This window comes from Cannabis sativa, chromosome 7 (assembly GCF_029168945.1).
Source record: "Cannabis sativa cultivar Pink pepper isolate KNU-18-1 chromosome 7, ASM2916894v1, whole genome shotgun sequence".
In the NCBI taxonomy this organism is placed as follows: Eukaryota; Viridiplantae; Streptophyta; class Magnoliopsida; order Rosales; family Cannabaceae; genus Cannabis; species Cannabis sativa.
In genome coordinates this window covers 14,073,154-14,090,519 of record NC_083607.1, presented here as the reverse complement: position 1 = coordinate 14,090,519, position 17,366 = coordinate 14,073,154, and the positions used below count along the sequence as shown (strand labels likewise).

At 32.4% G+C, this 17,366-nt stretch overlaps 1 protein-coding gene across 1 annotated transcript; it reads left to right on the top strand.

Annotated features, from left to right (window-relative positions):
* The first annotated feature begins 5,004 nt into the window (after positions 1 to 5,004).
* LOC115697342 (oxysterol-binding protein-related protein 3A) lies at positions 5,005 to 9,352 on the top strand. The gene is made up of 10 exons (XM_030624301.2): positions 5,005 to 5,334; positions 5,545 to 5,638; positions 5,748 to 5,864; positions 5,945 to 6,017; positions 6,102 to 6,220; positions 6,312 to 6,433; positions 6,928 to 7,104; positions 7,389 to 7,533; positions 8,480 to 8,658; positions 8,878 to 9,352. Exons 1-10 carry the CDS (start codon positions 5,237 to 5,239, stop codon positions 9,125 to 9,127), a joined length of 1,374 nt encoding a protein of 457 aa, XP_030480161.1. The 5' UTR covers positions 5,005 to 5,236; the 3' UTR covers positions 9,128 to 9,352.
* Positions 9,353 to 17,366: the final 8,014 nt, after the last annotated feature.

Genomic DNA, 17,366 nt, shown 5'->3' with positions numbered 1-17,366 from the left:
AATTATTAATCTCTAGTTTAATACTAGGAAAAAATATACTTAAAATAAATTGTACCAAAATTAATTATTTAAATAATTAATTTCACAATGTATAATATTTTCCTATTTAATATTAGAAATAATAAGTAGTCTAGAAATAACTATCTAGAAAATATCTTATTTGACTAAGTATCTTTTCCACAAAATTTGAAAAAATATCTAATTTAAGTTGTATTAGAAAAAATCTAGAACTTAAATATTTTTCAAATTTAAATTTAATTAAATATCAAAAATTAAGTTGTAACCACTTAATTTGAAAATATTCCATTTTAAGTTAATATTCGAAAAGATATTAACTTAAAAAATATCTAAAGAATCTTAATAACCAATGCCTAAAATTTCTCAACTTAATTTTGAAATTTGAAATTCAAAAGATATTCAGATTTAAGTTGGTTAGTTGTAGATAACTAAATATCAACTTAAATAAGAATATTTAATGAAAAATTTAAATTAAGTTCTAGAATGAATCTAGATGGTTATAATTCTATATTTAATTAAATACAAGAAAATACATATAGTTTAGCTTAGAATAAAAAATTCTTTAAACTATAATTTTCTTTAATTAATTTCAAAATAAATGAAATTAATTATGTTGCTAATCAATTTTTATTAGGTTAAACTAGTGTAATTAACCTAGTACAGTTGTTCAAATCAGGCAAACGGGCCTTCACAATTAGGGTGGTTCATGTGAGGGGGTGCTGGGTTCAGTATGTCGTACCCACTTCTATGGCTCCCAACTCTCACACAAGGCCCAAAAGAGAGGAATTTAACCTTAATAAGAACAACTGTTATTAATTGAATAAGCCCAATAACTAAATGGGCCTAATAAATTCTATCAAGAACTATGATAATTTATTTTTAGCAACAACAACCTATATGTATCTATAATCAAATTAAACACATAGGCTCACACAGGCACACTTTGGATGGGTCCTATCATGTTGCTAGGTCATACACAGATGAAAGAAGATTGTAAATATACCTGTTACAAATTATTAACTTGACCAAGGGAGCCATCAGATCATTAGATCTGGCAAAAAGTAACCATGGCTATTTGCAATCAAGTAATAATAGGTTTTTAAAACTTACAAACAAGCTAAAACACATGCTCTTGCAACAAGGTTAGCTGGATAGTTGGATGTAGGATTTATTTAATTTTAAATTAAATTATTAATTTCGAAATAATTAATTAATTAAAAAAAAATTGAAAATTTTAAAAAAAATTTGAAAATTCGAAATTTAAAAAAAAAAATTAAATTTAAAATTAAACCTACAATTTTGAAAAATTAGGTTTCAACCAACCTAAATATCATTTCAAAATTTGCTAACTACTTTTAAATTTTAAATGTTATTTTATAAATAAAAATTAAATAAAAAATTAGAAAAGATAAATAAATATCTTTTTCAAATTTTAAATGTAATTTAAATAAATAAAATAACAAAATTTAAAAGTTAGCAAAATATCTTATATCTATTTAAAATTACATGATTATAAATATCTTATTTTAAATTTAAATAAGTTCAAAATATCTAAAAAGATTTGATTTTAAAAAAAATATCTTAAAAGATAAGATATAATTAAAAATATCTTAAAAGATAAGATATCTTAAAAATATCTTAAAAGATTTTATAAATATCTTATAAAATCTGACCTTAAATTTAAAAAAAATAAGATATAATCAAATTTAAAAATAAGATAGATTTTTAAGCAAGAAGATATATACTAATTCTATTCAAATTCAAATTACACTAATATCTTGAATTAAATTTAAAAAATATTAAATTAATTCAAAATGATAATTAGAATTGAATTAGGAATAGTAATAGTATAAATACAAAACCATACAAAAAATTGGAAGTTAATTCCATGAAAAAGCATGAAAAATCGAAGAAAAACAAAAAAATTGTGAACTGTACGGACAGATTTGCGATCGCAGGAAAATATCAGCACAACCCCGATTTTTTCAAATCTTCAAAAAATCATAACTAATTCAAATAAAATCCAAATTAAGTTCTGTAAAAGGCTAACTTGCTTAATTTTTTCCATACTATCCAATAAAAATAATTCCAGAGATAAAATCGCAATTATTATTCACGAAAATTTACAAGCATCAATCAATCATCAAATAACACTCAATACAACATGATACCATCCAAAGAACATACAAACAATCGTTTTAAAGTCCAAATTTCTTGCAAGTAAATCAATTACCATGGCTCTGAGGCCAGTTGTTGGAAATTATTTTACCAGGATCTTAGATCTACTCACAAGTATGTTGATTAACACCCTAAATATGAACTTTCTAAAACGATGAAATAAACACATATAAAGTTTAGGAAACCTTACATTGGGTGCAGCGGAATTAAATGACTCATTCCGTTCAGATATCTAGCCCTTGATTCCTTTCTGTAGCAGAGCATTATCAATATCTGAACCTGGATCTCTTTCTCTGAATCTTTGATGCTGAAACTCCTTTGTTGATGATCTTTCTTCACGATCTTCCTCACTATGATTGAGGTATCACTTGATGTGTGTGGGCACTACTCTAATCACTAAGGATTTCGAAATTCAAAGGAAGAAGAAAGAAGAAGTGGTAGCTAAAGATAGGGAGAGAGAAGGCTTAGTTTTTCCGATTCAGAAAGTCTGAAGAAAAGTGTAATTTTCCTGAAGTCTTCACTATCTATTTATAGCATTCCACTAGGGTTAGATTTGAATTATATGGCATTAAAATAATGAAAAAATCAACTTAAAATAGCTACAAAGGTGGCCGGCCATACACTTAGTGGATTGGGCCTTGTTTTTGCAATTTTGCAATTTTAACACCTTTTGTATCTGATTTTCTCAAAAATGCCAATTTCCTAATTCAACCATTTAAATGCCAATTCTAACTATTTAATAACTATAAATAATTATTAAATAATATTGTCATTTATCATATTTATTAATTGAACCATACTAAGTATCATAATTAACAAATATGCCCCTATAAACTCTTTCTTTACAATTTCGCCCTTACTTAGTGAAAATTTCACAAATAGACATAGTCTAACTTGTGAATTATAATTGATTAATCAAAACTAATTACATGAGTCTTACAAGCAATATTATCTCAACTAGTGGGGGGACCATGGATCTATATAACCGAGCTTCCAATAAGTAGATCAAGAATTTAGCACTAAAATTCACTAACTTATTAATTCTTCGTTGAATCCACGCATAGAACTTAGAATTGCACTCTCAGTATATAGAATGCTCTATATGTTCCACCATATAGACACATCATTCGTTATCCATTGTTATAATCCTAATGTGATCAATGATCCTCTATATGAATGATCTACACTGTAAAGGGATTAAATTACTGTTACACCCTACAATGTATTTATTCCTTAAAACACTTGACCCCGTATAAATGATATTTCAGCTAATGTGAAATGAGTACTCCACCATTTATGTTCGTTTGGTCAAGCTCGAAGGAAATCATCATTTGCTTACTATTCGCCAAATAGAAGCTATAGATTCCATGTTTATGTTAGCGCTCCCACTCAATTGCACTACCGTGTTCCCAAAATGTACGTATCACCCTGACCTAAAAGTAGGCTTAACTAACAAATCAAAGAACACGAATAGCCTTTCAAGATTGAGCCTAATCATATCAGGATTAAGATCATTTGATCTAGGATCAACTAGGCGATATTGACTTGAATAGATATTACGGTAAGTTTAATAAATCTAAGTCAAAGTTCAATATCGGTCCCTTCCGATGCATACTCCATGCATCCAACCTGAGCTTTACTTTAACCAATGCTTTGGAAAGAACATAGTATTTCTCCAAATACAAGTAAACTCTTGTTGTAGATTATCATATCAGTAAAACCCTGTGTCTGATAAATCTAGGAAACTTTATTCACATAGTCATGTTTACTTTCCAATGTGTTGACGGCACAATAAACAGGATCAAGTATGTGAAAAAGGTTTCAGATGAATTTATACATTATGTACATATAATCATGAAATAAATCATGTGAACCATGCAACATTAAATGTTATTTCTGATCTATATTAATAAGGAAATCTGATTATATTGAAATGAGTTTTATTTAGGGCATAAAACCCAACAACATCTTCTACTAAACACACATAAATTACATAAATTTGATGCACATCTATATAGCATTAGGAGTAGAGGTGTTCATCAAACCGCCCAAACCGCTCAAACTGCCCGCACCGCAAAAAAAAAATACAGTTTGAAATTCTTGTGGTGCGGTCTCGGTTTGAATTTTTCCTAAATCGCGCGGTGCGGTGTGGTACAGTTTGCAGATTTGAATTGTTAATATGCGGTTCAAACCGCACCGCGCCGCACATTATAAAAATACTAATTTTTATATTTATTTAGGTCTAATATGTGAATGTTCAACTCAAAGTCCACTAATTATTGTATTGTTGACACTTATTTTTTTTTTTTTCATATTTATTTTCAAGTCTTATGGTATTTTGACAAGTTTTGCTCAAAGTTTGTTGTATTTGTGATAGTTTAATTATTTAGTAATAGACCAAACCACATAAACTATAAAAAACGCACTGCGCTGCACTATTTTTTTGCGGTGTGATTTTTGTGGGTTTTTAATTTCGCGGTGTAGTGCAGTTTGGGAAATTAGAAAAACCGCATGTGCGGGTTGGTTTGAAAAAATAATCAAAAACCTCACCACCCGCACCGCCAACACCTCTAATTAGGAGGACTCTACTCACAAAAGAAATGTATTTTAAGAATAAACTCCCACCAAATGCCACGTTGACAAACAGATATTTCCAACGGTAAAGATTCCAAAAGCAAAAACGCGTGAGAGCGAGTGTAGGCTTGGCCGGCTTAGCCAATCACGAAGCAAATTGTTCACTAATAACAGCAGCCGAGCCGCCACTTTAGAATATTATTATTCATGACCACGCGCTTCCTTCTGCGCGTAGCTATAGATTTGACTTCAAATCCAAGAACCGCCAACGAAACCCACTACTCTCATTCGCTGTTTTTCTTCTTTATGTTTATTTAATTAATATATAAAATTAAAATTGAAATCCCTAATTCCCATTTCTTTCTTTTTTAAATTCTTCGTTTCTCTCGATTTGAACTTTGAAGTTTGAAATCTCCTTCTCTCGATCGCACTGATTCTGGTTCAGCTTCTTCACGATCCATCGACCATGGCACCAAAGGATCCGAAACAAAGCGCGGGCTTCTTCGCCTCGATCGCTTCCGGTCTGTCCAACTTTGGTAGCGCTATGTCGAAATCAGTCACTGGGTATTTAAAATTCACTTTCTATCTGTTTGTAACAATTAGCTTATGATCTTTATGTTTTTTTTTTTCTTAATTCAATTCATTTCTTTCTATTTTGGAGATCTCTATGGTAATGTATTCGAAAGGATATGGCCTTTTCGTTTGGGTAGTTCTAATTACTTAGGATTAAGCTCTAGTTTGTTGACACTTTTTTTCCTTTTGTTTATGGCCCAGCTTAATGGGTTATGAAGGGCTTGAAGTGATTAACCCAGAAGGAGGGACCGAGGATGTTGAAGAGGAAGCAACGAAAGGAAGATGGAAGCAAGAGGTAATACTATTGTATTACTTTGTTGATTTTGTACTCAATTTGTTCTTTATTATGTTATGGTTTTAGTCAGACTTAAACTTAATAACTGAGTTATTACTTGGTTTGGTAGGATCGAGATAGTTACTGGAAGATGATGCAGAAGTATATAGGATCTGATGTCACATCAATGGTTACACTACCGGTGCTTATTTTTGAGCCAATGTCTATGCTGCAGAAAATGTCTGAGGTTAGTGTTATTGCTTTTCTGTAATTGAACTACTTTGGTAACGTGATTTCTATATGATCTTATAAATAACTTTGTCACAGCTTATGGAGTATGCCCATCTCTTAGAACTAGCGGATAAAAGTGAGGATCCTTATATGAGAATGATGTATTCTGGTAAGAATGTCTCTGTCTACGTGCCTTTTTCTGCTTGCCTTTGCATGCATTTTACGGTGGCTAACTTAAGATTGTTGGGTGCAGCTTCATGGTTTATATCTGTTTATACTGCCTTTAATCGAACATGGAAGCCATTTAATCCAATTCTTGGCGAGACTTATGAGCTTGCTAATTATCATGGCATCTCATTCATTGCAGAGCAGGTGTGTTTTTAAGGAAGCTCGCTCTCTTTTTCACATGAGCCGAAAATGGTTACAGTTGTTAAATTTCATTGCCTTTTCTATATAACTTCAGGTTAGTCATCACCCTCCAATTGGTGCTGCACATGCCGAAAATGAGCATTTCGCTTATGACATAACTTCAAAGGTGAAAACCAAGTTTCTTGGGAATTCAATTGATGTCTATCCAGTTGGAAGGTAACGTGATTGTTAATCTTTTTAGGTCTTGCTCCATTATGTTATCACATAATACTTCTTATCAATGGACTTTATACTTTCAGTGTTTTCAATTCTTCTTTTTATAGCTTCACGTTTTGAATTGTATTTTTACCAATGAACTTACTAACTAGTACATGTACGCATTGCAAACTTCATACTCTGGCCCATTCGCTTTTTTATCCCCTCTTCTTAGTTTGTGGACAATTGTTCGACAAATCTAGACTTCTTCGATACTTGTATTACTCGATTGTCATCTTGGCATATTTATGGTTTTTGCTTGTAATGTTAACGAGTCAATGAAACTTTTTATTTTATCCAAACATCTGTTTTATACAACCAATTCAGATTTGAAAGACATAATGCTAAGATGAAAATATTATAGCTGCAGTTTTTTAAATTTATTTTGATAGTTATTTTCCGTGAGCAAGTTGAATCTCAAATTATTTGCGTATTTTGCAATATATTGGTTGCAGGACACGTCTAGTCTTAAAAAGGGATGGTGTAGTCCTGGAATTGGTACCTCCTCCTTCTAAAGTCAACAACTTAATTTTTGGGCGTACTTGGATCGATGCACCAGGGGAGATGGTTCTGACAAATTTGACTACTGGAGACAAAGTTGTACTATATTTCCAGCCTTGTGGATGGTTTGGGTATGAAGGCCTTCTCTTTGTAGCTTTTTGTCTTTTACATAATGTAATGTATTGAAGCTTGCTGATATATGATCACACAAGCCATTTTAAAAATAAATGTCCTGGATTTATAAAAAATGACAAAAGATTATAGTTTCTTTTTTCAAAAAAAAAACCCAATGATAGGAATTATAGTTAACTTTTGGCCTTTTGATATACTATCTAAATGTGTATTGATGAACATTTATTTTGACTTCTCTTTTGATTTTCACAATTTATCTGATGCCTTTGTGGTTGTTTTCCAGTGCTGGTCGCTATGAAGTTGATGGCTATGTTTATAATTCTAGCGAGGAACCAAAAATATTGATGACTGGCAAATGGAATGAGTCAATGAGTTATCAACCATGTGATTCAGAAGGGGAGCCACTTCCTGGGACTGAATTGAAAGAGGTTTGTTTATCTACTGATTAAATACTTGTACAAACTTGTTTTTTTCTCTGTCCTTTTGAGTGTTAATGTTAGAGGCTTATAAGTGCTTTTATAACTTCTTGTGCGTCACCTTTGCTTGCTATCTATTCTGCTTTTTTTTTTTTTTCTATTATTTGAAAAAAGAAAAAGTACCAGCAAAATTCTATTGACGGCCAGTAACAAATGAACAAATGAAGTGATATCGATATACTACTTTCAACATGATACTGCTACTGTCACAAAATATAGATTGGGAAAAAGCCTATCTAATATCTAAAGGCTAATATATATTTAAAAAAAATGTAAACTTAACTGCCATTGAACTTCTGTTCCAAAACCCATCTCAATTAATATGGCAGCAACCTGAAATGACAACTACCATAAACCACCACCATCATAAAGTAGTTTTTTCCTCCACGGCCTCCGGTTTAGTATCCTTTGACTTGCTAGCTTCTCCAAGTGAGGACTGATTACCAGAAGGGATTTTTTGCTTTTTAGCATTCTGCTTGATAATTAATACCATGTCCATAGCCATTTTCTGGTGCCCTCTTGTTTGTGAATGCAAATCCAAACCTTCAACTGTTTCACAGTCAACTTAAGATTCAACTTCTGGCTGTCTTTTTGTATAAAGTTCTCTGTCATGTTTGTTTGATAAAACGATATCAGGTTTATGATAGCTGTCATATGAAGGCTGAAAGAGCTGTTCTCTTCTTTATTTATTTATTTTTTTTGATGATAAAAACTGTTCTCTTCTGGTACTCTAAATGGCATCGTTTTGTGTTTCCCCTAAAGTAAGAAAACTGGAGAAGATTGACACACTTACATCCTTTTTTTCTTCCTTGTTTTGTTGTTCGTTCGTGATAGCCTCTCAGATGGGTCTTTTTCTTTCAAAATTAACTCATGAAAATATTCTCGTGTTGCATTACAGGCCTGGAGAGTTATCAAGGGTCCAGAAAATGACAAATATCAGTACACACATTTTGCGCACAAAGTAAATAGCTTTGACACTGCTCCAAAGAAGTTGTTGGCATCAGACTCACGTTTGCGTCCTGATAGATATGCCTTAGAAAAGGGTGATCTATCAAAGGCTGGATTTGAAAAGAGCAGGTTTCTTTCTTTTCTTATTCCTTCAATTTTCTATTTTCTCTATTGTAAGAATGCATGCATATTGCATACATAAATACATCATATAAGCAAGTAGGATTCTACATATACTTACAAGCAGGGTTAGAGATAACCCAGTCTTATCTTGTTAGTTAGCGAGTGCCTTCTTCATGGTAAGGCTATGAAGCTTAAACATGTCTAACACTCCAATCCTTGTCACAGCCTGGAGGAGAGGCAGAGGGCTGAGAAAAAGAACCGGGAGGCCAGTGGTCATCAGTTCACACCAAGATGGTTTGACCAAACTGATGAAATCTGTCCTACACCATGGGGGGACTTGGAAGTATATGCCTACAACGGCAAGTATACCGAACATCGGGCCGCAATAGAAAGTTCAAGCAGCGATGAAGTAACTGATGTGAAATTAACTGAGTTTAACCCATGGCAATATGAAAATTTGGCTTCTGCATCATGAAGCTTTCTTTCTATCTTAAATTAAATGTACGCCTTCATCTGTAATATATTTTGTTTATTTGTTATTATTGATTTGGCTGTAATGTAAGGCGATATCATGATTCATGATGCAGTAGTTTTTTCTTTTCTTTTTCTTTTTAAGATTTGATAAACAGTTTTGTTCTGTTTTCTTTCAGATTCAACTCTCATTTTTAGATTCAATATTACCTGAATTTTATTTTATCAATTTGGAAGAATACCAACTTTATAGTATCGAGTTGGCCAGCTCTTCACTTCTACTAGTACTTATTGCTTGGTTGGAGGTCAATTTTGAGTATTATTATTTTATTATTTTTTTTTAAAAGAAATACATTCAACAGGGATTGAGGAACAAGTCCTAAAAGTTCAACCAGAAATAAAGCTGCATAGATCTCACAAGCACTGACGGAACTTTTGGTGTTTGCTTTGCAGGGGCCATGGCAGCCCCCTAATTACTTTGATGATCTATATATTATGTATCAATTTAAATATATATTTTTATATAGGTCTTACAATTATGTAATAAATTAAAAAATTCATTCCAAGTGTTTTGTTTTTCTGAAGTATTTACTACTGCTATAAGAACTTGTGAATTGATTCAGTTGCACATTTAAGTGGCGTTTTTAGATAGGAGGAATGAAAATATAGAAATAAGAATGAAAATAAAAGTAAAAATAGAAATAAGAATGGAATCAAATTTAAAATGTATAAAAAAATTATTAAATTTCTTTTTATCTTACATTGGAATGGTCATACATTCTATTTCAAAATGGAATAGTCATTCCATCAAGATGATGGAAAAATTATTCAATTGAAATGACATTCCAATACTTTAAAATACAATCAAACAAAGAAATAGAATAAAAATTATTTTCTTTCTATTTCATTCTATTTCATTACCTCCAACTAAATACCACCTTAATATTTTTTAGGATCTTGCCTATTTCATTTTAGAATTTGCCCTTAAATGCCATATTTTATGTTCTATGAATTTATAGCTCATTTTTTTGAAAAAAAAATAATAATTATTTTTAAACAAAGTAAAGTAAATTTACTACTATATTATTGTAAGAGCATCTCTAAGGTACACATTTCTAGCAAATAGGTGTGAAATTTTCACTCTTACTCTCAAAAAGATAACTAATTGGTAGCACAAAATTCCACACTATCCTATATCTTCTTTTATTTCTTATAATCACATGTCTTCTTCTTGCTTCTTTATTGTTTCTCTTAATTCTATCACTATTCTTGTAAAGTCTTTTTTTGGCAAGTTAGTTGACAAAATAATTTTTCCTTTTATGGTAAGATTCTTGTGCATTCATAACCGATTCTTACCTTCTTTATTCGGTTTGTAGTTTCTCTTTTCCTTGTTAGGAAAGTTGCACTTTTCAGCTGAACTTTCCTTTGTTTGGAAACTTCTTAAAAGAGAAGCAATTCTCTTTTGGAAAGTTATCTTTTTTAGGGAAACTTTGATTATTGCCTTTTCCTTATTGATTTCGATTGTATCTTGATACAATCAGAAGATCTAATCTGTTTTTGGCAGGAATCAAGCATTGATAGAGGATCGGACCCGATTATAGCAAGTTTCCCGTTTCTGGTCTGATCTGCTGTGTCAGCATCCGAATCTGATGCTGCAGATCGTGTTTTCTTAGGAAAGTTTTTGTAGAGCTATAGATTCGATCTTGTGACTGTCTCTAAGGTTTCTGTGTTCTATAAATAGAGCCTAGAGAGCTCATTCGAATCAGCTCTTCCATTTATCATTTTTTGCACTTATCTTATTTGAGAGAAGAGAGTTTTTCTTTGTTTTGTGAGAGCCTAGTTGTTCATCTAGGTTCTAGTTGTCTATTTCTGTTCTTACTCTGTCCTAGAGGTTATGAAGAACTACTTGAATGAACAAGAGATTGGTCTTCGGGAGAAGACTTGATAAAGCCTTACTTCAGGAGGAAGTAAGCACTTGGTCTTCGGGAGAAGACTTGTTGAAGCCTTACTTCGGGAGGAAGTAAGCACTCACACTTCAAAGACGAAGGGAGTTCGGGTTTGAAGGTGTTTCAAGAAGTCAGATTCATAAAGTGGATTACAAAGGATTGCGGCAATACTTTAGAGGGAGTCTAAACTTGTTTAAGTCAATTGTCTTTGTAATTTTGATACTTTATTAATTGATTTCATTCTCTGGGCGTGGCCCCGTGGACTAGGAGTGTTCGTGAGAACACTGATACCACGTATAAATCTCTTGTGTCAAGTTATTTAGTTTTCTGCAAATATTTTATATTCTGCCTGTACTGTTTTGCTGTATCAGAATTACTTTCTACTTTTGCAGACGCATACTATTTATATTTTCTTATGTATAATTGACATTTGCAAAAATACGGTTTTTCATTTGGTATCAGAGCGGGACACTAAACTCTTAGTGTGGTCCTATAACGTTTTTGTGTTAAAATATCATTTTTTGCAGAAGGAAGTTCTATTTCTAGACCACCATTGCTTAATGATTCTAACTATCCTTATTGGAAAGTTAGAATGAGGGCCGTCATCAAATCTCAAGATGAGAAAGCTTGGAGGATGGTTCTATCAGGTTGGTCTCTTCCAGTTGAGACAGATTCTTCAGGTAATACTACTATAAAATCTGAACTGGAATGGTCTATTGAAGATGATAAACTTTCTACCTACAATAGCAAAGCTTTGCATGCTATATTTAACGGTGTAAGTGAATGTTACATTAAACTTATATCATCTTGTGTTTCTGCCAAGGAAGCTTGGGAGATCCTTCAAACTCAGTTTGAGGGAAATTCTGATGTTAAGCGCTCTAGATTTATCATGCTTAAAACTAAATTTGATGAGCTTAGGATGTCGGATAATGAAACCTTCACTGAATTCTATGAAAAATTATCTGATATTGCTAATGAATACTTTGCTCTTGGTGAAAAACTTGATGATTCTGTTCTTGTGAGAAAAATTGTTAGAGTTCTTCCAGAGAGGTTCGATACTAAACTTTTGGCAATGGAGGAAGCTAAAGATTTTAGCACAATGAAGGTAGAAGAATTGATGGGTTCCTTACGTACTTTTGAATTAAATCAACAAATTAAACAAAAGGACAAACCCAAATCCATTGCTGATAAAGGTAAAAGTATTGCTTTGAAAGTTGCTGATAATGAAAATTCTGATAGTGAATGTGATGATGAGATTGCTTTATTAACAAAGAATTTTTAGAAATATATGAAAAAGATGGGAAATAAAAAGAATATTTCGAAATTTAAAAAGGGTAATACTTTTATTAAACCATCTGTCTCTAACAAAAAGGGAATTCAGTGCAGGGAATGTGAAGGTTTTGGGCATATTCAATCTGAGTGTGCAAATACTTTGAAAAAGAACAAGAAAAGTTTCAATGTCACTTGGAGTGATGATGAAACCGAGAGTGATGAAGATAATTCTGAGAATGTTGTCTTAACTTCTGTTATGACTAATGTGTTGTGTGATTCACAGGTGAAAGCTAGATTGGTATGTTTGAATAATACCACTAATCAAGAGGAATCAGATTCAGATGAGTCTAAAATCTGTGAAGAGTCTCTTGCTGAATCATACAAAGTCATGTATGAAAAATGGATTCAGGTTGCTTCTGAAAATAGAGAGTTGAATAAATTGAATAAAAAATTGTCTCATCAAATTGAAATGTGTGAACTAAAAATAAAAGAGTATGAGACAGATTTTTGTGATAAAGATGAAAAAATCACTCTCTTAAAGAAGGAACTTGAAAATTTTAAGAAAAATGTTCAAATGCTTAACCCCGGATCTTCTATTTTTGAAAAAGCTTATAATGCAGGTCAAAGAGGTTTTGCGGGCATTGGATCAAATGGGATGGAAAGTTCTAGAGTCACGAAGTTTGTAAAATCTAGTGTTCCAACGAATCTTCCTGAGGCTACAAATGTGAAGTCTGCTGCAACAGTTTCATAGCCTGTTGTAGCAGAAGTTGTTTCTGATGTCGCAAAATCTCCAGGTTTTTCGAAAGAGTAAGATCTCAGGTAAAAAGATTTGTTCCTACTTGTCATTTTTGTGGTAGAAAAGGACATATCAGACCTAAATGTTTCACGTTGAAAAATTTAGAACAAATTATTTTGGTAATTTGGATAAATCTCAAAAGAAACATAAAGGTTTGAAACAAATATGGGTGAAGAAAAATTATCTAGCTTGTTTTTCTAATAAAAATGCTGCATCTCAAATGTGGTATTTTGACAGTGGTTGTTCTAGACATATGACAGGTGACAAGGACTTTTTGACTAACATTCGGCCTATGCAATGTGGAGAAGTCACTTTTGGTAATGGCTTAGCTGGAAAAGTTGTTGGTATGGGAACTCTAAATTTTGAAGGGTTACCTAGACTAAAAAATGTGATGTTAGTTGAAGGACTAAGGGCTAATTTACTTAGCATTAGTCAAATTTGTGACCAAGGGTATACTGTTTCATTTGACAGTGATCATTGTTATGTGCTGAATGATGATAATGAATGTATTTTGCAAGGATTTCGATCCAATGATAACTGTTATACTCTAACCTCTGTGTTTACTTGTCATTCAGCTATCAACAACACCACAGATTTGTGGCATGCCAAGCTTGGGCATATTAATTATAAAAGCCTGAAAAAATTGTCAAATGCAGGTATTGTTCGAGGTCTTCCCAAAGAAAGTGTTGGTAAGTGTGAACCTTGTCAACTTGGGAAGCAATTAAAAATCACTCACAAACCTGTGTATGATATCAATACCTCAAAAGTATTGGAATTGCTTCACATGGATCTTATGGGTCCAATTCAAGTTGAAAGTTTGAATGGTAAACGATATATCTTTGTTTGTGTTGATGATTTCTCTCGATTTACTTGGGTAGATTTCTTAAGAGAAAAGTCTGACACTTTTGATGCCTTTAAAACTCTTTGTTTGAGATTAAGAGTTGAGAAAGGTTGTAATATTGGGAAAATTGTTCGAATTCGAAGTGATCATGGTAAGGAGTTTGAAAATTCTGTGTATGATGATTTTTGTAAGTCTACAGGTATAACTCATGAATTTTCAGCTCCCAAAACTCCTCAACAAAATGGAGTTGTTGAGAGGAAAAATCGAACATTGCAGGAAATGGCAAGGGTGATGTTAAATAGCAAAAAGTTGACAAAGCGTTTATGGGCTGAAGCTATTAACACAACTTTCTATATAATAAACAGAGTGTTTATTCGTCCAAGTACCTCAAAAACATCTTATGAAATCTGGAAAGGTAAACGCCCCAATGTAAGTCATTTTCATGTTTTTGGATGTGTGTGTTATGTTCGTGAGCATATTGGTAAATTTGATGCTAAAAGTGATGTTGGTGTTTTTATTGGATATTCCTTAAACAGTAGAGCTTATCGTGTTTATAACATGAGAACTCAAACTGTTTTGGAATCAGCTAATGTGGTTGTTTATGATTTTAAAGATTTTTCAGAGTTTTCCACAGAAGCCAAGATAGACAGTCTTATGGATGCTCCTCCGTGCGGCAAAAGTGCTGCATCCCCGATGTAGCAGAACCTATTTCTGATGCTGCAAATGACGAATCTGCTGCTGCAACTGAGACTGGAGAACCAGAATCGTCTATCTTGAATCATCCAAACATCATCACTGATTCTATCCAGAAAGAACCAAGCACCAGAGTCAAATTGAATCATCCAAAAGATCTCATTCTTGGAAATCCTGAAGAAAACATGGTAACTCGAAGAAGGTATGTTAATTTCATCAGCTTTCTTTGTTTTGTTTCTCAATATGAACCGAAAAATGTGAAGGTAGCCATGACCTTTGAAGAATGGCTCAATGCAATACAAGAGGAACTCAACCAATTTGTTCGCAACAAGGTTTGGATTTTGGTTCGAAGACCAAAAGGTATAAATATAATTGGAACAAAGTGGATTTTTAAAAATAAAAGTGATGAGTTCGGTACAATTGTGAGAAACAAGGCCAGATTGGTGGCACAAGGATACACACAGGTAGAAGGAATTGATTTTGATGAAACTTTTGCTCCTGTTGCAAGATTAGAATCAATTCGTTTACTTTTGTGTATTGCTTGTATTTTGGATATTAAATTGTTTCAAATGGATGTAAAATCTGCCTTTCTCAATGGTATTTTAAGTGAGGAAGTTTATGTTGAGCAACCAAAAGGATTCGAAGATCCTCAATTTCCAGACCATGTGTACAAGCTTGAAAAAGCTTTGTATGGTCTGAAACAAGCCCCACGGGCTTGGTATGAAAGGTTGACTCAATTTTTACTTTCTCATGATTATCAAAGAGGTAGTGCTGATAAAACTCTTTTCATCAAGCATATAAAATCTGATTTTATCATTGCTCAAATTTATGTTTATGATATAGTTTTTGGCTCTACATCTAACCATGAAGTGCATGTTTTTGTTGATCAAATGAAGAATGAATTTGAAATGAGTATGGTTGGTGAACTTACTTTCTTTTTGGGTCTTCAAGTGAGACAAATGGAAGGAGGTAAATTTGTATCTCAAAGTAAGTATGCTAAGAACCTTGTCAAGAAGTTTGGTCTTGAATCGGCTAAGGAGGTAAGTACTCCAATGAGCACCACATTGAAATTGACAAAAGATGAGAATGGAGTAAAGGTAGACACTACACTTTATCGTAGCATGATTGGAAGTCTTTTGTATTTAACTGCTAGTCGTCCTGATATTTGTTACAGTGTGGGAGTTTGTGCTAGATATCAAAGTAATCCTATGGAATCTCATGTATCAGCTGTAAAAAGGATTATTCGATATGTTAATAGTACTCTTGATTATGGAATTCAGTACTCTAAAGATACTAATTCTAATCTTGCTTGTTTTAGTGATGCAGATTGGGCAGGCAATGTTGATGATCGAAAGAGCACAAGTGGAGGTTGTTTCTTTCTTGGAAATAATCTAGTATCTTGGCATAGCAAGAAACAAAATTCAATTTCCTTGTCCACTGCCGAAGCTGAGTACATAGCTGCTGGCAGTTGTTATACTCAAATGTTATGGTTAAAACAAATGTTGATTGATTATGGATTTGAATTGGGTGTTTTAACTATCTTTTGTGATAACACTAGTGCCATAAATATTTCCAAAAATCATGTTTAACATTCTAGAACAAAGCACATTGATATAAGGCATCACTTTATCAGGGAACTTGTTGAAAATAAATCTTTGCAATTAGAATATATTGATACTGAAAAACAATTAGCTGATATTTTCACCAAGGCCCTAGATTCAAGTCGCTTTGACTCCCTCAGAAAGTCTTTGGGAGTTTGCATTGTCTAAACCTCTCTTGTTCATATTTTTGTACAATATTGTTAAGTGTTTCTTTTCTAGCATTTAATCTTCTTTCATTTTAATTTGACAAATCATGCTTATGCTTTTAAATTATAACTAGTTAGGATCTCATTCTTTTCATACTTTGTGATGTTGTGTTAAAAGGTTCATGTTACTTTTTATTTGTGTCTAGGATTAAATAATGTACTTATACAGAGTTGAGCAATTTTTGTTTCAGTCTTGTCAGGCCCCTTGCTCGAATAGAGCTACCCATACTGAGGTGTGATAGCCATCTTTTGAGTAAGCTGGAACATTGTACTTAGAAACTATGATGAGGATGCACTACCATAGAAAAGGGCTACCTTCCGTATGGTGTGATAGCATCCAGTTGCGGGATCAAATTGAAAAAGCGAAAATGAAAAATCTTTCCAAGGATAATGATCCTATTTTCACTGCACACACTTATGTCTGACAAGTGTGTTCAAATTTGTAAGTCTCCTCTACTAAATTAAATTGAAAATCCTAGTTCACAATTTTTTGGTAACATGCATATTTTTTCCTCAACATCAATTAAGTATGATTTGTTCCTGAGATACTTATTAGATATTTTCTTTTGAAAGCATAACATGTATTTTATTTTGTCAATTTTTAATGATATTCGATTAAATTGTTTGATTAGAATTTCTTATATTTATTGTACACTTTTTATTTCGGTTTCTTAAAAATAATAAAAAAAAGGGGGGGAGGCATGGTGACTTGATTCATGGGCTAAGGAAATTTTGTGCTTAATTGGTAAGTATAAATATTTATTCTTCTTTGATTTATTTTGATATGTTTCCATTTAAAGATTGATCTTTTATATGGTAATGTGTCTTTAATCTTGAAAGATTGACTTATTTTTGGAAATATTGTTGGTAATTCTAGTTTCCTTTTAT

What these genes read in the sequence shown, in the direction of transcription:
- LOC115697342 (XM_030624301.2), top strand. Translation starts at nt 5,237, where the DNA reads ATGGCACCAAAGGATCCGAAACAAAGCGCGGGCTTCTTCGCCTCGATC. An exon ending in CAGCCTTGTGGATGGTTTGG is followed by an intron (nt 7,105 to 7,388) that starts GTATGAAGGCCT and finishes GTTGTTTTCCAG; the next exon opens with TGCTGGTCGCTATGAAGTTG. An exon ending in GCTGGATTTGAAAAGAGCAG is followed by an intron (nt 8,659 to 8,877) that starts GTTTCTTTCTTT and finishes TCCTTGTCACAG; the next exon opens with CCTGGAGGAGAGGCAGAGGG.